We start from the raw sequence: 17,853 nt of genomic DNA on the forward strand, positions 1-17,853 counted from the left end.
AGAATTAGTTATCTAATTTACTCTTTCTTTTTTTGTTATTCCCCTCTCTCCCTGTCGCTCGCTTTCTTTCTCTCTCTCTCTCTCTCTCTCTCTCTCTCTCTCTCTCTCTCTCTCCCTCTCTCGCTTTCTCTCAATGTTCTTAGAGAAAAACTTGGTGATATGCGAGAAGAAGATACATGATTTAAGGAAAGAAGATCAACGATCTGAGAGAAGAAAATCACAGGTTTTCGTTGAAAAACAATGAGAATCAAGATTCATTTCTCACAGAAGGCAACATTGTTTCGTGCAGGAACTAAAAATGTATAATGGAGTGGTGAAATGAAGTCTTTGAGTGGTAGAGAAAGCTTCTGGTACGACGGAGAAAAGGTGGACATGCAAAGTTCACTCTAACACATAAGTTAGTTATTAAGTGAAAAGTGGTAAGAAAATGAGAATGAATTGAATACTTGAAACGACGCGATCTGGTCTTTACATAATATGAACTGTTAGAACCGCTCTTGCGTGATCTAACGCCTTTGGCAGAGATAAGGGTTCTCATATTTCGTAAGACTTTCTCTTCATCACTTATTATTGAACCTCTTTTTCGTAGACCTTAATGACAATGCAAAATATTCATTCAAATGAAGAATCCATCTAAACCTCACTGTTTTTTTTTATAAATAAATAGAGAGAAATTTCAATGGAACTCGAAAAAATGTGATATCTTAATTAAATTAAATACCATAACATTTATAAGAAAATAAGATATGTATAGTCAATGTAATAATTTTACATCAAGAATCAATCATCAATCATCGACGTGTATTCCGTCAAATCATATTTATATTTTAAAATTACTTTGGTTACATGATTGATTATTATGTTTGAGAGTGTAAAACCATTTTAATTCGGTCTATTTTAAATTTTTTTAAAAACTTAATTGAATATTAAAAAAAAATTATCATAAAAAAACATTTTAATTGTAATCCTAATCCATCACAACACCCTACACAATAAATACTTAATTATTGCTGTTGAAGGATATTTGTGCAAGAAAGGAAGAGGATTAGAAAATCGACAATTGTTTCGAAGTTTTGTCCTCAGAATCCAATCAAGGAGCCCTAAAACCTCTGAACCGAAATCGAAATTACGAAACCCTAGAAATACGATTCCTTCGTTCATTGAATCATAAATCATCTTCTCCGTGTTAAGGTGCAATTTCAATGACGATGGACCTGCAATTGAAATCATCCTGTAGCAGATGCGGAACAACCGAAGGTCTCTACGGAAGCAATTGCAAGCACATGACTCTGTGCGCCGCCTGTGGCAAAACCATGGCTGAAAATCGCTCCAAATGCTACGATTGCGGCGCGACCGTCACTCGTTTGATTCGAGTTCGATCTTTTTCATTGACTTTTTCTATTCATTTTTCTGTTAGGTTATGTGAATTGCAATTTCATGATGAATTTTTGTTATAGGAATATAATGTTCGTGCGAGTTCTGCCAACGATAAAAACTATTTCATCGGAAGGTTTATGACTGGCTTGCCTGATTTTTCGAAGAAGAAAAGTGCTGAAAATAAGTGGTCTCTGAAGAAGGAGGCATTGAAGATTCGCCAAATGACTGATTCTTTGCGGGTATTGAAATCTGTTCTTGCGTTTTTACTTTGTGGCTTTATTGCATTATATTTTAGATGGATTGCATTATTGAGAAGTTGTAAACTCCTTAGCACCGAAATCTCGGAAAGAAGGCGTGTCCGTGTCGTAAACAACACTTGTGAATTGTGATTACGTTTAATTTATTCAATTTTCAAATTATTATCAATGTCGACGTGTCAGTGACGGAATCGTGTTTTGGTGTCCGCGCTTCATATAGGTTGTGAATATGTAATACTTGATGTATTTGTTTTATACTTTTATTATGTTCATCTAGAATGTGCTAAAATAGGCTTGTATGGGGGTTTCTTATTTTTTTATATATAAATATATGTTTTATGACAACACTGCCGCGTGGGGTGATGCAATTTGGATATGCGAATTGTATTTTATTAATAGTACGAAGAATACTAAAGGCACCATGACATGGTAGTTTTTGATTTAAATAATGAGTTGTTTAGCTGATGATTGTTATGGACATGAAAAAAGAGGATTATGTGTTTGTCATGAAGAAAGTGTGTAATTGATTGTGGGCTGTAATAGGTATTCTTTTCTTCTTTTTTGTTCATGGGTGATTTCTTGTTGCATTACATAGGAGAAGTACAAGAACAGGCCTTGGCACTTGGAGGACGAAACAGGCCAGTCCCAGTTTCAGGGTCATCTCGAAGGTTCACAATCAGCTACATATTACCTGCTAATGAAGGAAAAGAAGGAGTTTGTTGCCATTCCTGCTGGATCCTGGTATGCTTGTTAAGGATTGTGTTTGTCGAAAGAATTTTGCTTTTATTTTCTTCTTTTCTGTGATTTTTACTGGTCAAAGACAGTTGGAAGATGTGAAGTTTGGCGTGCTTTTTTTTAGGTACAACTTTAACAAGGTTGCGCAATATAAGCAATTGACTTTGGAGGAAGCAGAAGAGAAGATGAAAAATAGGAAAAAAACTGCTGATGGATATCAAAGATGGATGATGAAAGCACCTACTGCTTTCGGTGAACATGCGAAATTAGATGAAAAGGAAAACAATGCTGGTGGTGGGAGAGGCCGGAAAAAAACTGGTGATGATGATGATGAAGGTCCCTCTTCTGATAAAGGAGAGGAAGATGAAGATGAGGAGGTAGATAGGAAGAGTAGACTTGGGCTGAATAAAAAACCTGCCTATGACGAAGATGACGAGGAAGGTCCAAGGGGAGGGGACCATGATGAGGATGATTATGATGTTGAAAAGGGTGAGTATGTTGTCTTTTTTGTTTTATATTTTATATTTTTATTTTTTACGAATCCACGTTGAAAGTTATGATTTTACTTTTGGTTAGCTTTATGTAGTGATAACCTATCATAAAATATTGGAGAAGAGAGGAAACGATCATTTTACGGTATGCATTATGTCATGAATTGCAATGTCCATCTTTACTGGTATGATATAAGTCATAAAGCTTGTCAATGGTGGAAAGAAAATTTGCCCTGCACGCGAGATTAGATGAAAGTTTCAAATTTATAAAAAATTATTTATAGTGCAGATCCATCATCAATATGTAAAATATTTTTTTCTTCATAGTATGACTTTTCTGTCAATAATATAAATTTTGTAAACTTCTAAAAACATCTTGTTTTAAAGTTGGCTGACACGTCAAACTTCTAATCTGTTAGTTATATAGTCTCGTAAGACTTGGCTGTCTTGTGTCAAGAAAGCTTTAAATGGCATGTTATAGACTTATAGCAGCTGTGTGTATTTTTCTGTGTAACGTTTCCTTAGACGTAAGCCCATCGTGCAGTCTAACCATGTAACCATGGATTTATGAAACATTGCTGCATGAATTATTCCCAGATTTGAACTTCAGATCCAATTCATAAATTATTGGATAAAGTAGCAATACTGATAACCCGTCAGTTATGGCATATAAGTACAATGTGCAGATTTTATAGCACAACTAGTTAGCTTATAGAGAGAAACTTAGCTTGATATGGTTTGAAAACTTTCAAATCACTTTGATGAGTTCGTGCTTATTCTTTCTTTGAGTATATTTGTACTTGTACACCTGTTACAGGTGATGATTGGGAGCATGAAGAGATTTTCACGGACGATGATGAAGCTGTTGGTAATGATCCCGAGGAAAGGGAGGATTTGGCTCCCGAAGTTCCTGCTCCTCCTGAAATCAAGCAGGTTAGTTTCCATTCCGCAAATTTTTATACTTGTGAGCTGTTGTGAAATGTCAGTCATATATAACCATTTCTGTGTCATAGGCTCATAGCTAATTCTATAATGGGATATTTATTAGGAATCGATTTATTTATAGAAATATTTATTTATGAACTTTTATCCTTCATAAGGAGGGTCGACTAGATAAAATATGATTTAATAGTTAGAGGTAAAGAGAGACAAAGGAAACTATAGGCCAAACCATTGAGAAAGATTTGGAGGTAAATGGTCTCTCTTTGCAGTACATGGCAATGACATGGCTTTGTTGTCATCTTCTTGAAAATTGCGATTCAATGAAGTAGGATGGATTTAATAGATCTGGTTAATTATATTGATTACTTTTTGTATTTTACTATTTATTGGTTTCATTGTTATTCCTTGACATGGTTAGTTTCCTTAGAGGATATTCATAGCTATGGTCTCGCACAATCCCAAGGCTCTGTTTGTGAGTTTGGAGGGGAGAGCTTTGGGTAAAGGGAAAGGGGAAAGGTAAATGGAAGTATAGCCCCCCAACTTGAATAAGGGGTTTGTTTTTCTTCACAATACAAAATATTCCATATTGGAGGAACTTAAATCCAAGTTAATTTGGCTTCTCACTTAACCAACGAGTACTAAGATGCTTGGTTGCGCCATTTTTCAAAAAAGGAATACAATGCCCATGTTCACCCCTCTTTATAATTTCACTTGCAAGCTACCTTTTTTTTTATCTCCATTTTCTTCTTTTTTTCTTACCCCATTTTCTTCTTCCTTCTACTTCATCTTCATTTTTCATATTAGTTATATCCACCCCTACCACAATTTAGTTCTTCTTCATTAATCAAATTTTGATTTCACTTTTTACAACGCCCACAGGTAAATTGTGTTTAGATACAATCATAGATGTTTTTAACACTTTTTGTATTGAATAAACTTGTAAAGTTGAGTTTACATACATATATTGTGAGTTAATGTAGACTTTTGAGTTTGACAACCTTGTTTAAGGCTCCTATTGACCACCACCTAGCAATTTGGGTAAGCTTGGGGGATAGAACATGCTTTACTTGCAAGAAAAATGCACATGCTTTACTTGGAAATAGATACATCTTGTTTGTTTACATTTATCAATAGCTTGTAGATTTAATATGATTGTACTAAAATTAAGCAAATGTATAAATAACCCAAATGTTGATCTTTTGCATTGCAAATATAGTTTTCAAATAGTGGGATAATCAACATGGGTAGTGCATATTGTTGAAAATGATTTTTTTATCAAATATTGAAATAAAACTCAATTTGGGTTGGGCCTAACTCATCCCTACAAAATCGGCTCATATTGTCCGATGTGGGACTCTTAACACTAACCAACTATTCTCACCCTCACTCGAGTCGCTTCTTACTATGATCTTGACTTGTAGACTGGCTAGAAACATTGGGCGAAACCCAATCAATCTAGTAGAAAACTTACAATACCTATTAGGATCCTTCAAGTTACGTTCTTTGACTTCTTTCACCGACCACCAATACTAAGATAGGTTCCGAGTTATACAACATTGGCTAGACGAGGCTATTCCTGGAATGCCTGAAGCAATCCATTCCAGGGCATTTGGAAACATTATTTATCAGGAAAGGACTGTGACTTGGTGGTTTTTCATGGAAGTGTAAACCTGTATAAGCTATTTAGCAGGTTGAAAGTACCCTTCTAGGGAGGTCTCTTAATTTCTACCTTGAGGAGTAGGCATCTGTTAAAGGAGCCTATATTGATGTGTTACCAGAATACAAATTCAAGCCTACAGGTCTATTTTTGTTTGCTCAACTCAAAGCTGCAAATAGAGGGGAAAAGTTAAGGAGAGAAAATGTATTCTGAACAAGTACTTATCGGAGAAAGAATGGTTTTGTTAAACTGTTCTGACAAATAAAATGCTTTTATTCATTGTGGATATAGACTAGGCATTGTGTAATTTTTATTTGTTGGTTATTAATATTATGCCTTGACCTAAGAAGTCTCCAATCTCCATTTCTCAAGCTCAGCTCTTTTTCTTCTTAAATTTCCCTTTTTTTCATCTATAAAATACATTCTCTTGCTAGATAGGAGCAGACTCCTCAGTTATTCCTGTTTGTATGTGAGCTAGATCCAGTCTTAGGATCCTAACCCGAGACTGATGACATGCATCCTTGATGTTTATATTATTAGGAACTTATACATATATAATATAACTTGGAGTTGATGGAACCATTCTATATTTGGTTTATTTGTTGTTGTTGTTGTTGTTGGTTCTAGCTTTCCTTGTTAAGTTATTCTTTTAATCATAATTGCAGGATGAAGAGGATGAGGATGAAGACAATGAAGAAGGAGGTGGTCTGAGTAAATCTGGGAAAGAGCTGAAGAAGTTACTTGGGCGAAGTGGTGGTCTGAGTGACTCTGAAGCAGACGATGACGATGATGACGACGACGATGTATAGATTTTTTTCCCTTCTTTCTCTTTTCATTCCTGCCTTTTCTTTAACTTATTATCGTTGTATTATATTTGTTCATTGTTCTTTGTTCCACTAGCTTTTGCATTTTCTGTAACTTCTACATCGAGGAACCAATTTTATTGGCATTTTGTAAAGCCTATGGTCTGAACTAGACTTCATCTTTTATTAATCAGCTGATCAAATTTATTTGTCTAGATGGATGACGAGGGCAGTGTTCCTCCTGCTACTGCTACAAAGCAAAAGGAACCTAAGGAAGAACCTGTTGACAACAGTCCTTCGAAACCTACAGCAACAGGATCTGCTCGCGGAACACCTACTTCAAAGTCTTCAAAGGGGAAAAGAAAAGCAAATGAAGAAACAAAGCCATCTAATAATGTACCACCTAAGAAAGTAAAGACAGAAAATGTAAGTTGTTGCTTTTTGTTGGATAAAGTGATTATGAGGGCTCCTTCTGGTATATTTGTTGCTTTGCTTTACCTTTTCATTAATGTTAGTGCAAATAAAAGACACATTAGATTTTTTGGAACATAATGTGTTCAAAATGCTATTGACGTAAACGTTAACGAATTAAAATGACTAATTTGTTTAAAAAAAACTTAAAAGACTAACTTGATACAAATAAATAATTTAAAGGACTCTCAATGTATGTGACACTAAAATGTTCTCATTAAAATTTCAATAAAATTTAAACCAATTGCAGCTTGTGTAGATGCTTAGACTTTTCACTCACACCAACTGTAACTTGAGTTCTAGTCTAAAATTCTGAAATTAGTAGATTATACATTAACTCTATTGTAAATCTTCTATGTCGTTGACAGTTCTCTCTGACCTTGCATGGGGTGTGCCCTCCCTAATCTAAATTTAATTTCCATAAAAAAATCAATAAAATTTCAACACTATATGTCTCTTAAATAATATAAAGATATCATAAATAGTTAGCAACATTAACATATTAGAAATGGATCCTCTAGAACTTGAGAGGATAATGAAGCTTCTAGCATATAAGTTAATGAAGATAACTTAACAAAGTCATTTTGATGATGGTGCAATTGAAATGACAATGAGTAGGAATCATATTAGAGATAGAATGTGGGAACACCATAACATCTAGTTGAACCAATTACCATTCTAAAACCTTCGATTATTGGTGGTTTTTTTTCCTGGATACTTGTGTTGGTTTGGTTTGATGTTTATATTATGGATATTGATATGCTATAATATATTGGTATCAATTTTTTCTTTTCTTCTTCCAATATTATATAGTGCTCTAACTAGTTTCTATCACAGTTTTAAAAAGTATAAACAGACATCAGTCAAAATGTGTGTTGTCAGTGAAATGGGTTAATATGAAACTTAAAGTAAACAAGTAATGTAATTGAGTGTGGTGTTTTTCTTCATTTTTCATTATGATAATAACAGGGAAATGCTAACCAGTGCCCTCAGGGCAATGGTTAAGCATTCCAAAATAGTAAATTTATCTCGGTAATCTGCGTATTTAATGCCTTGTCTGAGGGCACTGGTTAGCAAGACCCTAACTATAATTGCCATAGAAGTCTTAAGGAAAATAATATTGATTTACGGTTAATACAAAATGATCACTTTTGATCAGATCAGACACAAAATTTTCCATAACTCTACTCTATAATCAAAATTTTATTTAGTTAGTGACTGAATTATAAGCACTGGTATATTTAATTATTAGTTATAATAAAAATATTTTTTATTTTTATTATTTAATATAATCAAATATATTTAAAAAATTAGATTAGCAAATTTATTTTTTGATCTTCTCATCTCTAAAACAATTTTTAAACATTAGATTACCAAATAGATTTTTTCTCATCTCTAAAATAATTTTGAAAAATTCGATTAACAGCAGATTTTTTTTGTTCTCTTTTTTTTTTTTTACAAAGAATTTTATTTTGAGAGTTTTCCTATTGCTGTTATTGAAATTCTTCATGATTTTATTGAATCAGGAACAAAAACCATCTGAAAAAGATCTAAATGGATCTACAGCTAAAACTAGCGCACCTCCAAGAGCTACACCACCACCGTCATCAAACACTGGGTCTTCTAATGCAGCTACTGGACCTGTAACAGCGGAAGAAATTACAGCTGTTCTAATGCAAAGGGCTCCATTAACCACACAGGAGCTCGTGGGTAAATTTAAGGCGAGGTTAAGATGTTCAGAGGTAAGCTCTAATTTTGCTTTATCCTTGTCTAAACTGAATATGTTTGCTTAAATAGTCCAATCCTGCCTTTTCTTGCTCCCTCCTCTCTCCGAGAAAAAGAAAAACCAATTCCTGGTTTAACCAGAATGAAGCAATCAAAACCAGTGAACTGGTCTAGTTTTCTGAATCATGATCATCTAAAAGTTAGAAATTTTATTCCAGACTATGACCTGATATAAATCCATTAGGTGGTAAACAAGCCAACTGAGTGGTAGTGATTTGATTTTACTGGAACTTACTGTTAAGTTTGTGCAAAGTAAAAAGCTCACGTATAAAATTGATTTGCTCATGATCAAAAGTGGCAGCATTTAAATAAAAGAGGAAAAGCACTTCCTCCCACATGCTAGCTGATTTGAGACTTGTTCCCCCTTTCCGGCTTAGCTTTGTATTCTCTTTGTATTTCTTGGCATAGTGATTTACTTGCTCTTTTTCATGTTATCCGGTTGGATTTAATCTTAATTTGGTTAGAATCTTGACTAGAGTCTCGCTAGTTTAACTTTTTTGCTTATTCAAAATTTTTGAAGGTGTAAATATCTTACCCCTACCGCGCCTTACATTGCATTGTGTGCTTGTTTTCTATGTGTAGGATAAGAAAGCGTTTGCCGAAATCCTGAAGAGAATCTCTAAGATACAGAAATCTACAAATGGAGCCAGTTATGTTATCCTAAGAAAGAATTAACTAGTAGTGATCGACTGTGTTCGAAGGTGCATCATTAAAAAGAAAGTATTTGCTAATACACCATCTGACAGCTTACACAAGTTAATGTCAGATAGCTTCATAGTTTGTGCATCATCTTCAAGATGCCATGAAGAGTTTGGTATTGATTTTAGTAAGTTGATGACCATTAAGTGTACGACTTTTGTTTGCCTATGCATAAATAACTCGTACTTCATTTAATTTCCTAAAAAAGGGGGAACAATATATTTCTAGCTGGTGTGACCATTTATTGGTGTACTTTTTACTATTAACAATATAAAGTTATAATGTCAAATAAGTGTTGTATATAATATTAATTGGTGGATGGAATTAAAAAAAAAGTAACATTAAGAAAATATTGATGCAGATTATTTTTGGTTAAACATAAGCATAATGGAGGGAGTTACCAATAGTATGATTTTTAGTTCATGGCTAGTAGTTCATCCATATACTGAAATAAGGGACAATTAAAACGTGCCTTGGGATGATATTAAACATAATTTAACACCAAGAGGCAAGAATGAAATTGAACTAAGTGCTGAAACAATTAGCCAGTAGCTCAATGGCTTAAGGATGGCAACTGAAACACCAAAAGAAAATTTCTTTACCCACCTTGCTATGGGGGTCACCCCCAGCGAAAAACCAAAACTGCCTCTGCTTTGGAGATGCATTTCCGAAGTTTTTTTTTTTTTTGAATTTTCATACATTTCGGAAATGAATCTCCGAAAACACCAAAAAAGTGGTGTTTTCGGAGATGCATCTCCGAAGTTAAAAAAATTTAAAAACGTGAATATTTTCGAAAGTTCATTTTCGAAAATATTCCTGCATATACAAATTTCCCTCCTTCACTATTTCATCATTTTTCTCCAAAACATCTCAAAACCCCCTCCAAAACCCAATCAATCTCCATCCATTTTCGCCCTAAAATCAAGTTTCAAACCGTTGATCACGTTAAAGGGAGCATAGAAAGCTACAATTTCAGGTAAACATCACTCATTTCATCCCCTATTTCACTACATTGATTGATAAATTTTATGCTGAAACTGATATGGTTCGGAAGTTCATTTCCGAAATATATTACCTAATAAATTTCGGAAATGAACTTCCGAAATATGCCCTGGCAGTTAAAAAAAAAACAGTTTTGGCCAATTTTGCTAATTTATTCATTTGTTAGGTATGGTGCATCCGGACAACATTGTGCGAGACGATGGAGTATTAGTTCCGGAAATTGTCAACGTTAATAACGATCCGATTATTGACGTTACTCCTATGATCAATGCGGTCGATGTTCGGCAACATTTTACAAATGATCGGAGCTTCGGTAGTCGCGAATAATTGATTGATTGGGTTCGGAAGGAAGCTAACAAACATGGATTTGGAATTGTTATTTTAAGGTCGGACAACGGAAATAGTAGGCGGAAAGCTTTCGTTGTTTTGAATTGCGAACGGGGTGGTAGTTATGTACAATCAAACCGGGTGCTAAAACACGAGGACACGGGATCGAGAAAGTGCGGGTGTCCGTTTAAGTTGCGTGCTACTCGGAGGGTTGATGATTTGTGGCGGTTAACCGTAATTTGTGGAATTCATAATCATGCCTTGGATGTCAAGTTACACGGACATCCAATGGCGTGTCGTTTGTCCCGCGAAGAGAGGAATGTGATATCGGACCTAACGATAGTCAAAGTGGCGCCTCGCAACATACTTGCCGATTTGAAGCGTAAGAATCCGGATAGCGTTTCAAATATCAAGCAAGTTTACAATGAACGGCACAATCTCAAAGTATTGAATATGGGCCCTCGGTCGGAAATGCAACAACTTTTGAAACTACTAGACGATAACAAATATGTTTCAAGCTTCCGAAGCTCCGAGGATAAAGTTACGGTGCGTGATATTTTTTGGACTATCCCGAAAGTATCAAATTATTCAACACATTTCCAACCGTTCTAGTCATGGATTCGACGTACAAGACAAACAAATATAGGCTTCCGCTTCTAGAGATAGTCGGTGTGACCTCGACGGACAAGACTTATTCGGTGGGGTTTGCTTTTTTGGAGTGTGAAAAAGAAGACAACTTTACGCGGGCCTTGGGAATTTGCAAGTCTTTGTTAGTTGATCAAGAGGTTATGCCAAACGTCATTGTCACCGATCGGGACAATGCTTTGATGAATGCGGTCGATACCGTCTTCCCGACATCTACCGCTTTACTTTGCCGGTATCACATAACTTGCAACGTGAGAAGCAAGTTGAAACCCGCGGTTGGGACAAAAGATAGGCCGGATGAAAATGGTAAAGTTGTCAAAGCCGGTGTTGTGGTTGATAGGATAATGGCGGCATGGAGGGAAATTTTGGATGCATACTCCGAAGAGGTGTATACCGAGAAATTGGTACACTTTAGGTCTTTGTGTGGTTCCATTAAGACTTTTTGTCATTACGTCGAATCCACCATTCTTGACAAAGTTAGAGAAAAAGTCGTGTGCGCTTGGACAAATCGGGTTAGACATCTTGGTTGCACCACGACTAACCGAGTTGAATCCGCACATGCGGTCTTCAAGAGGTGGTTGGGTGATAGCAAGGGAGATTTGTGTCGGGGATGGGACACCGTAAACCAAATTCTCCAAAATCAACACAATGAAATTCAAATATCGTTCGGTCGGAGCAAGACGGTTATGGAACACCGGTATAAGGGCCAAATTCTATTCTCCCAATTGATTTACAACATATCTCGAACGGGTTTGAATTTTTTGTTTCATGAAGCTAAGCGGTCGGAGACCACGGGGACGGATAGTTCATTATGTGGGTGCACCATTAGAAAGACATACGGCCTTCCATGTGCTTGTATACTTGCAAAAAAGAAAAAGTTGAATTCACCCATACGCATGGATGAGGTAGCCGACCATTGGAAGAAACTTCGTTTTGATGATTTTGACCCGCCGAAAGAAAATGACTCCAAAATCACCATCTCCGACGAGTTGGAAGTGATAATGGAGAAGTTTGCTAAAGCGGACGACACAACAAAAATGCATATAAAAGAACAATTGCGAAAGATCGCATTTCCGGAGACCACCGATTTGAAACCGTCATCTCAACCGGTTAAGACGAAAGTTGCACCGAAAAAGTCCAAAATTACACAAGATGACACGTTAACAAAACGATCTCCTTCCTACTTTGAACATGTTGATGCATCGTTCCCGGAAATTCATGAGACACCTAAGTCCAAGTGTAGTGGTAACAAAGGTGCCCGTATTTCGAAGCCACCTCGCACACCGCCGATAAAAAAATCACCCATTGTCTACATTGATGAGATGCCACTTTTTATGCACAAATATATCGATAACATCGTTGATGTTGGAGGCGACGACAATTGTGGATATCGGGTCGTTGCGGGTTTGCTCGGTAAAGGGGAAAATAATCACACTTTAGTCCGACGGGAACTTATTGCGGAGTTGACTTCGTATCGGGACATCTACGGCCGACTATATGAAAATCAAGAAAAGTTTGCGAAAATTCATGATTCACTTGTTCCATCACTTACCGGTATCGCTCCGGTCTCGAAGTGGATGTCATTCCCCGATATGGGTCATCTAATAGCAAGTGCATATGATATTGTATGCGTCAATTTGACGAGGTTTGGACTAAGTGAGACTTTCTTTCCACTTCATAGTCGACCGCCATTGGACTCGTCGGGCCGAATCATATGCATCGGGTATCTACGATCGCGGTACTTCGTCCAAGTGTTTTTGAAACCGGGGTGTCCTATACCGGCTACTTGTTGTCAATGGACCGCACATCGTTCAAATGAGGCGGAGACTTGGCCGGATCCTTTCGTTTCAAGAATGGCGGAGTTTGAAAAAATGATGAGCCAAGAGCGCGAGCAAAATAGAGAGCGGTCGAAAAACGTGCCTATTTTGGACTTAGGATCCACCGATTGGTTCGGTGAATTTTAGTTCGTTCCGGATCGTTTTTGGTTTTTAATGACCATTTTTGTATGTATTGTTGTTTATCATGTAAAATCGGACCGATTCAATACATATATAATATAAGTATGTTTTATGTCATCTTTGTCTAATTTATGTTTAATGTACCTTCCATTTGTTCAATTTACACAACACACTAAGCAATCAACAAAATGCAAAATTTATGTCTGTTTCTGCATAATTCGGAAATGAACTTCCGAAATATACATCTCTACCTCCTATTTTCGGAAGTTCATTTCCGAAAAGTCCCCTGAGGCAGGATAAGGTTTGTTGGGCCATCAATGCTCCAATAAGTCTATAAATACTACACACTCTTCTTCATCCTATTCACACCACAAAACACAAATGACACAAACCTACCCCCACCTAGCATTCGTGTACTTTGAAATCGGCTACCCGATGCCGTTCCAATTTCGCTTCTCGCGCGACACGCCGTTTGCGGAGTTGATACCGTCGCTCAACACACTTTTGCACTATCCCGAGAATCGAAAGGTTGTCAAGCTCGAGTACCGCTCGCCATCGCTTAACGACGAGGGAGACATTAAGTTCACACCTTTTGAGATCAAGAACGACGAAGATTTAGCGGTTTTGTGGACAACGTTCGACCGATTTTCTTCGAAAGGCCCGATCGAGTTGGACGCGAAACTTCAAAGATCGGCGGACGACGTTATCAAAATGTTGACTCATCCCCACCTACCCGTGTTCAACAATATGTAACTTTAATTTTCAGTAATATTATCGTTGTAATCTTCACCCGATTAAATAAAGCGAATCGTTGTTGTTTTTCATTTTTCTTCTGTCCAGACATAAATTCGGAGGTTCATTTCCGAATTCCCTCAAGGGGGTGCGTTCGGAGATGAACTTCCGAAAACACCACATTTTCTGAAAAGTAACTTTATTTCGGAGATGCATCTCCGAAATCAATATTTTATATTAAAAAAAACACGTTTTCGGAGATACATTTCCGAAAACACATTCAAAAAAAGTACCTTTTCGGAAATGAACTTCCGAAACAAGGGGTAGTGTGATGAATAAGTCTTGTGATGAATAAGGTTATGTGATGAATATGTGGCAGGAAGGGCTGAAAATGACTCAGTTCAAGTTCGTTTCGAGTTTATTTTTTAGTTCAAATTTGACTTGTTAAAAGTTCACGAATAATTCGGTTCAACTCGTTAGATTCATCTCGCTAGCTTCAAGGACTTAAAGGTCAATTTTTAAAGTCTAGTTTTTTTTTTATATATATTTGACATTTTAAATTAATATTTTTAAAGTTTACTTTTTTATATATTTCACATTTTAAATTAATATTTTTTTAAATAAGAAATATAGAAATAAAATAAAAGTTATAAGATTTGAATTTATATGTTGATTTTATTTGTATAATTATTTTTAGAAATATTTTGCTCATTTGAGAATATAAATTATCAACTAAAACTGTTAGATTAAAAAAAATATAGGACTAAGATTTGGAGAAAGTCTTTAAACCTACTGTTAAAGACAATATAATCCATTTCATATATAATCGAGAGGACTCATGAATTAAAACTGTTAGATTAAAAAAAAAATATAGGATTAAGATTTGGAGAAAGTCTTTAAACCTGCTGTTAAAGACAATATAATCTATTTCATATATAATCGAGTTGACTCATGAACGTAACGAGTCGAATTATGTATAATTCAAGTTCAGCTCATTTAGTTAACGAATTTAGTTTTTAGCTTATATTCAGTTCATTTGATTTATGAACCTAGTTTAACGATTTAATTATCTAACCGAGTTCTGATCTATTTTCGAGTTGGATTGTTTCATTGCCAGCTCTAGTGGCAGGTCCAAAATATTTAGGACTTGTTTGAAAGAGTTTTTTATTTTTTAGTTTTTAAAAAATAGATTTGAAAAAAAAAATAAAAAAAGTTATATAATATTACAAATTTGTCATTAATAAAATGTTTTTTTTTTAATTTTAAAAAATTAAGACCAAAAATAAAAATCGTTAAAAATCTATTTTAAATTTTAGTATTTAAAACTCTTAAACAGAGAGTAGTGTTTAAAACTAGTGTTGTAAAGTTAAACTATCAAGCAAGGAAAAAGTTTAAAATAGCTAATAGGGTATGGGACATATTCTTGTTCATCTGCAAGATGGCAAAAGGTAGTGATAAAAAGTTCTATATGATATTGAGATGAAATGCAATCTATGCGGTGTTGTTGGTCCGCTAGTAGATAAGAGATACACAACATTTATGGAGGATGTCTCATTTAAACTATATGATGCTAAGAGCATACTGGTTTTGAAACCATTACTTGCAAAAAAATAGAACCTTCAAGACATTGATCAATCTAGTGGAGGTTTATGGCAACCGTGGTTCAAGACAAGGAGAACGTTTGGCCATTTGAGTTTAATAGTCTAAGTCAACTTAATTCAAAGAAGGTGGTCCTAGAAATGCATGTAATTACATCTCTTGAGAGATCTTGCATAACTTGCGTGATGGCAAAGCACCCAAGATCAAATTTCACTAACAACTTGCCATTGAGGTCAGGTACTAGCCACTAGGTGTGGTTCATTACAATATTTGTATATTTGTGGACCCTTTAATGTGTTATCAATAGATGGAAACAAATATTTTATCATATTTGTAGATGAATTCTCAGGAATGTTATGACTATATATGATCAAGGATGCAAGTGATTGCCTTAGAAGTGTTAAAAAAAAAACTCAGGAAGCTAGTTAAGAAACAAAGTGGGAAGATGTTAAATATTTGAGGAAAGATGGAGGAGGGGGCGAAAGCACACATCTAAATAATTTGAAGACATTATCACTCAACATGATATTATACACAAATTGACATCACCATATATTCTACAAAACAATGGTCTAAGTGAAATAAGAAACACAAGTGTACTAAACATGGCAGGAAGTACACTAAAACAGAAAGAGCTACATCATGGTGCGTAGGGAGAAGCAGTGACCCATAATTGCTTCCACCCTTGAACATATTCCTTACACAGATATTGAAGGAGAAGGCACTCAATAAAGTATGACTCCTTTAAGAGTATTTGGCTCACAATGTTTCTAAAATATCTATGATGCAAGAAGAAAGAAGCTAGATTATAGGAGTGAACCAATGATCTCAGTTGGTTATCAGACTATTGGTGCTTATAGGTTTTATAAATATGGTTTAAATAAGATTGAGGTCAACTAAGATGTAAAGGTGGTGAAAAAAGAAGCCTAGGATTGGAAGCGAGGTTGCGTAGTTCTATGTGTTGGGAAGATTTGTGCACGCAATATCTTCAAATGGTTTTGATGATGACAATTGTTAAGGTGTTGATGAGAAATGTCAAGGAGTTGATGACAAATGTCAAGGTGTTGATGATAACTGTTAAAATATTGATGATATTGTCAAATGGTTTTGATCACAAGGGTTCCTAATGATGAAATCTGAACAAATAAGAGATATTTCAAGTCTCACCAGTCAATTATTTCAAGTTCTAGTTGAAAGTGCCATACTTTGTTGAATCAAGCAAATAAATGATCATGAAGATGTGATCTAAAAGATGTAAATGTGAGAAAGCTAGCCTGTCCTGCGTTTAATGCTTTAATGTGGATCAACTTATTACAAATGAACAAGTGTAAGTCTTAAGATACTTAGGTAATACTCGGACAAAGTGTCTTCAAATGTCTTTTCTTTTGATAAAACTTTTTAAAAACAATCCGGACAAGCACTTAGTTGATTAGAAGTTTGTTTAATTAAGTAAAAAGGTAAAATACACTGGATAATCGACTAAGATGTCCCTCAAATGGATTAAATCAAAGTTTAGCGCCTCATAATCGATTAAGGAGGCTGATAATCGAATAAGTGACATATACAATGATTTTTTTTCCTAATTTAACTTTGTTAATTGATCAATATATCATTTTTAATCAATTAACTCATTAAAAACCCAGTATAAAATATATTGATGATACTGTCAAATGGTTTTGATCACAAAGGTTTCTGATGATGGAATCTAAACAAAGAATAGATATCTCAAGTTTCATCAGTCAATTATTTCAAGTTCTAGTTGTCATACATTGTTGAATCAAGCAAATGGTAATGAAGATGCGATCTAAAAGATGTGATTGTATGAAAGTTTGCTTGATCCTCTGTTTAGCGCTTTAGTGCCTTAATGTCGATCAATTTATTATAAATAAACAAGAATAAGTCTTAAGACACTAAAGCAATAAAACACACACACACACACACACACACACACCAACTACTCCCTGGTCTTATGGAACCTCACATCAATATACTTGATCCTAACATGATACACCTGATTGTTCGTCAGAGAGATAACACTCTAACTATCATAATGCAATTGAACTCTACCTTGCTTAACACCTAACTCTTTCACTAACTATATAAGCCATAATGCTTCCTTGGCAACTTCAGCTACTGCCATGCATTCTTCCTCAGTTGTATACATAACTATTATGGGTTAAACTCGTGATTTCCAACATATAGGCCCCCCACAAGAGTAAGGGCATACCCTGTCATAGACCTCATAACATCTAGATCACATGCATAGTAGAATCCACACATCACACAATTGATGAAACATCATGCTCCATGTTAAATATGATACCAAGATTCGTTGTACCCTTAAAGTATCCTAGGATCCACTTGAATGCTTCC

At 35.3% G+C, this 17,853-nt stretch overlaps 1 protein-coding gene across 1 annotated transcript; it reads left to right on the top strand.

Moving 5' to 3' along the window:
* The first annotated feature begins 1,011 nt into the window (after nucleotides 1–1,011).
* On the top strand, nucleotides 1,012–9,457 carry LOC131632006 (transcription initiation factor IIF subunit alpha-like). Its single transcript, XM_058902770.1, has 9 exons — nucleotides 1,012–1,373; nucleotides 1,458–1,616; nucleotides 2,230–2,375; nucleotides 2,494–2,858; nucleotides 3,678–3,793; nucleotides 6,125–6,262; nucleotides 6,479–6,688; nucleotides 8,260–8,475; nucleotides 9,101–9,457. Exons 1-9 carry the CDS (start codon nucleotides 1,203–1,205, stop codon nucleotides 9,191–9,193), a joined length of 1,614 nt encoding a protein of 537 aa, XP_058758753.1. The 5' UTR covers nucleotides 1,012–1,202; the 3' UTR covers nucleotides 9,194–9,457.
* The last annotated feature ends 8,396 nt before the right edge of the window (nucleotides 9,458–17,853 follow it).

Source organism: Vicia villosa, unplaced genomic scaffold (assembly GCF_029867415.1).
Source record: "Vicia villosa cultivar HV-30 ecotype Madison, WI unplaced genomic scaffold, Vvil1.0 ctg.000893F_1_1, whole genome shotgun sequence".
Lineage (NCBI taxonomy): Eukaryota > Viridiplantae > Streptophyta > Magnoliopsida > Fabales > Fabaceae > Vicia > Vicia villosa.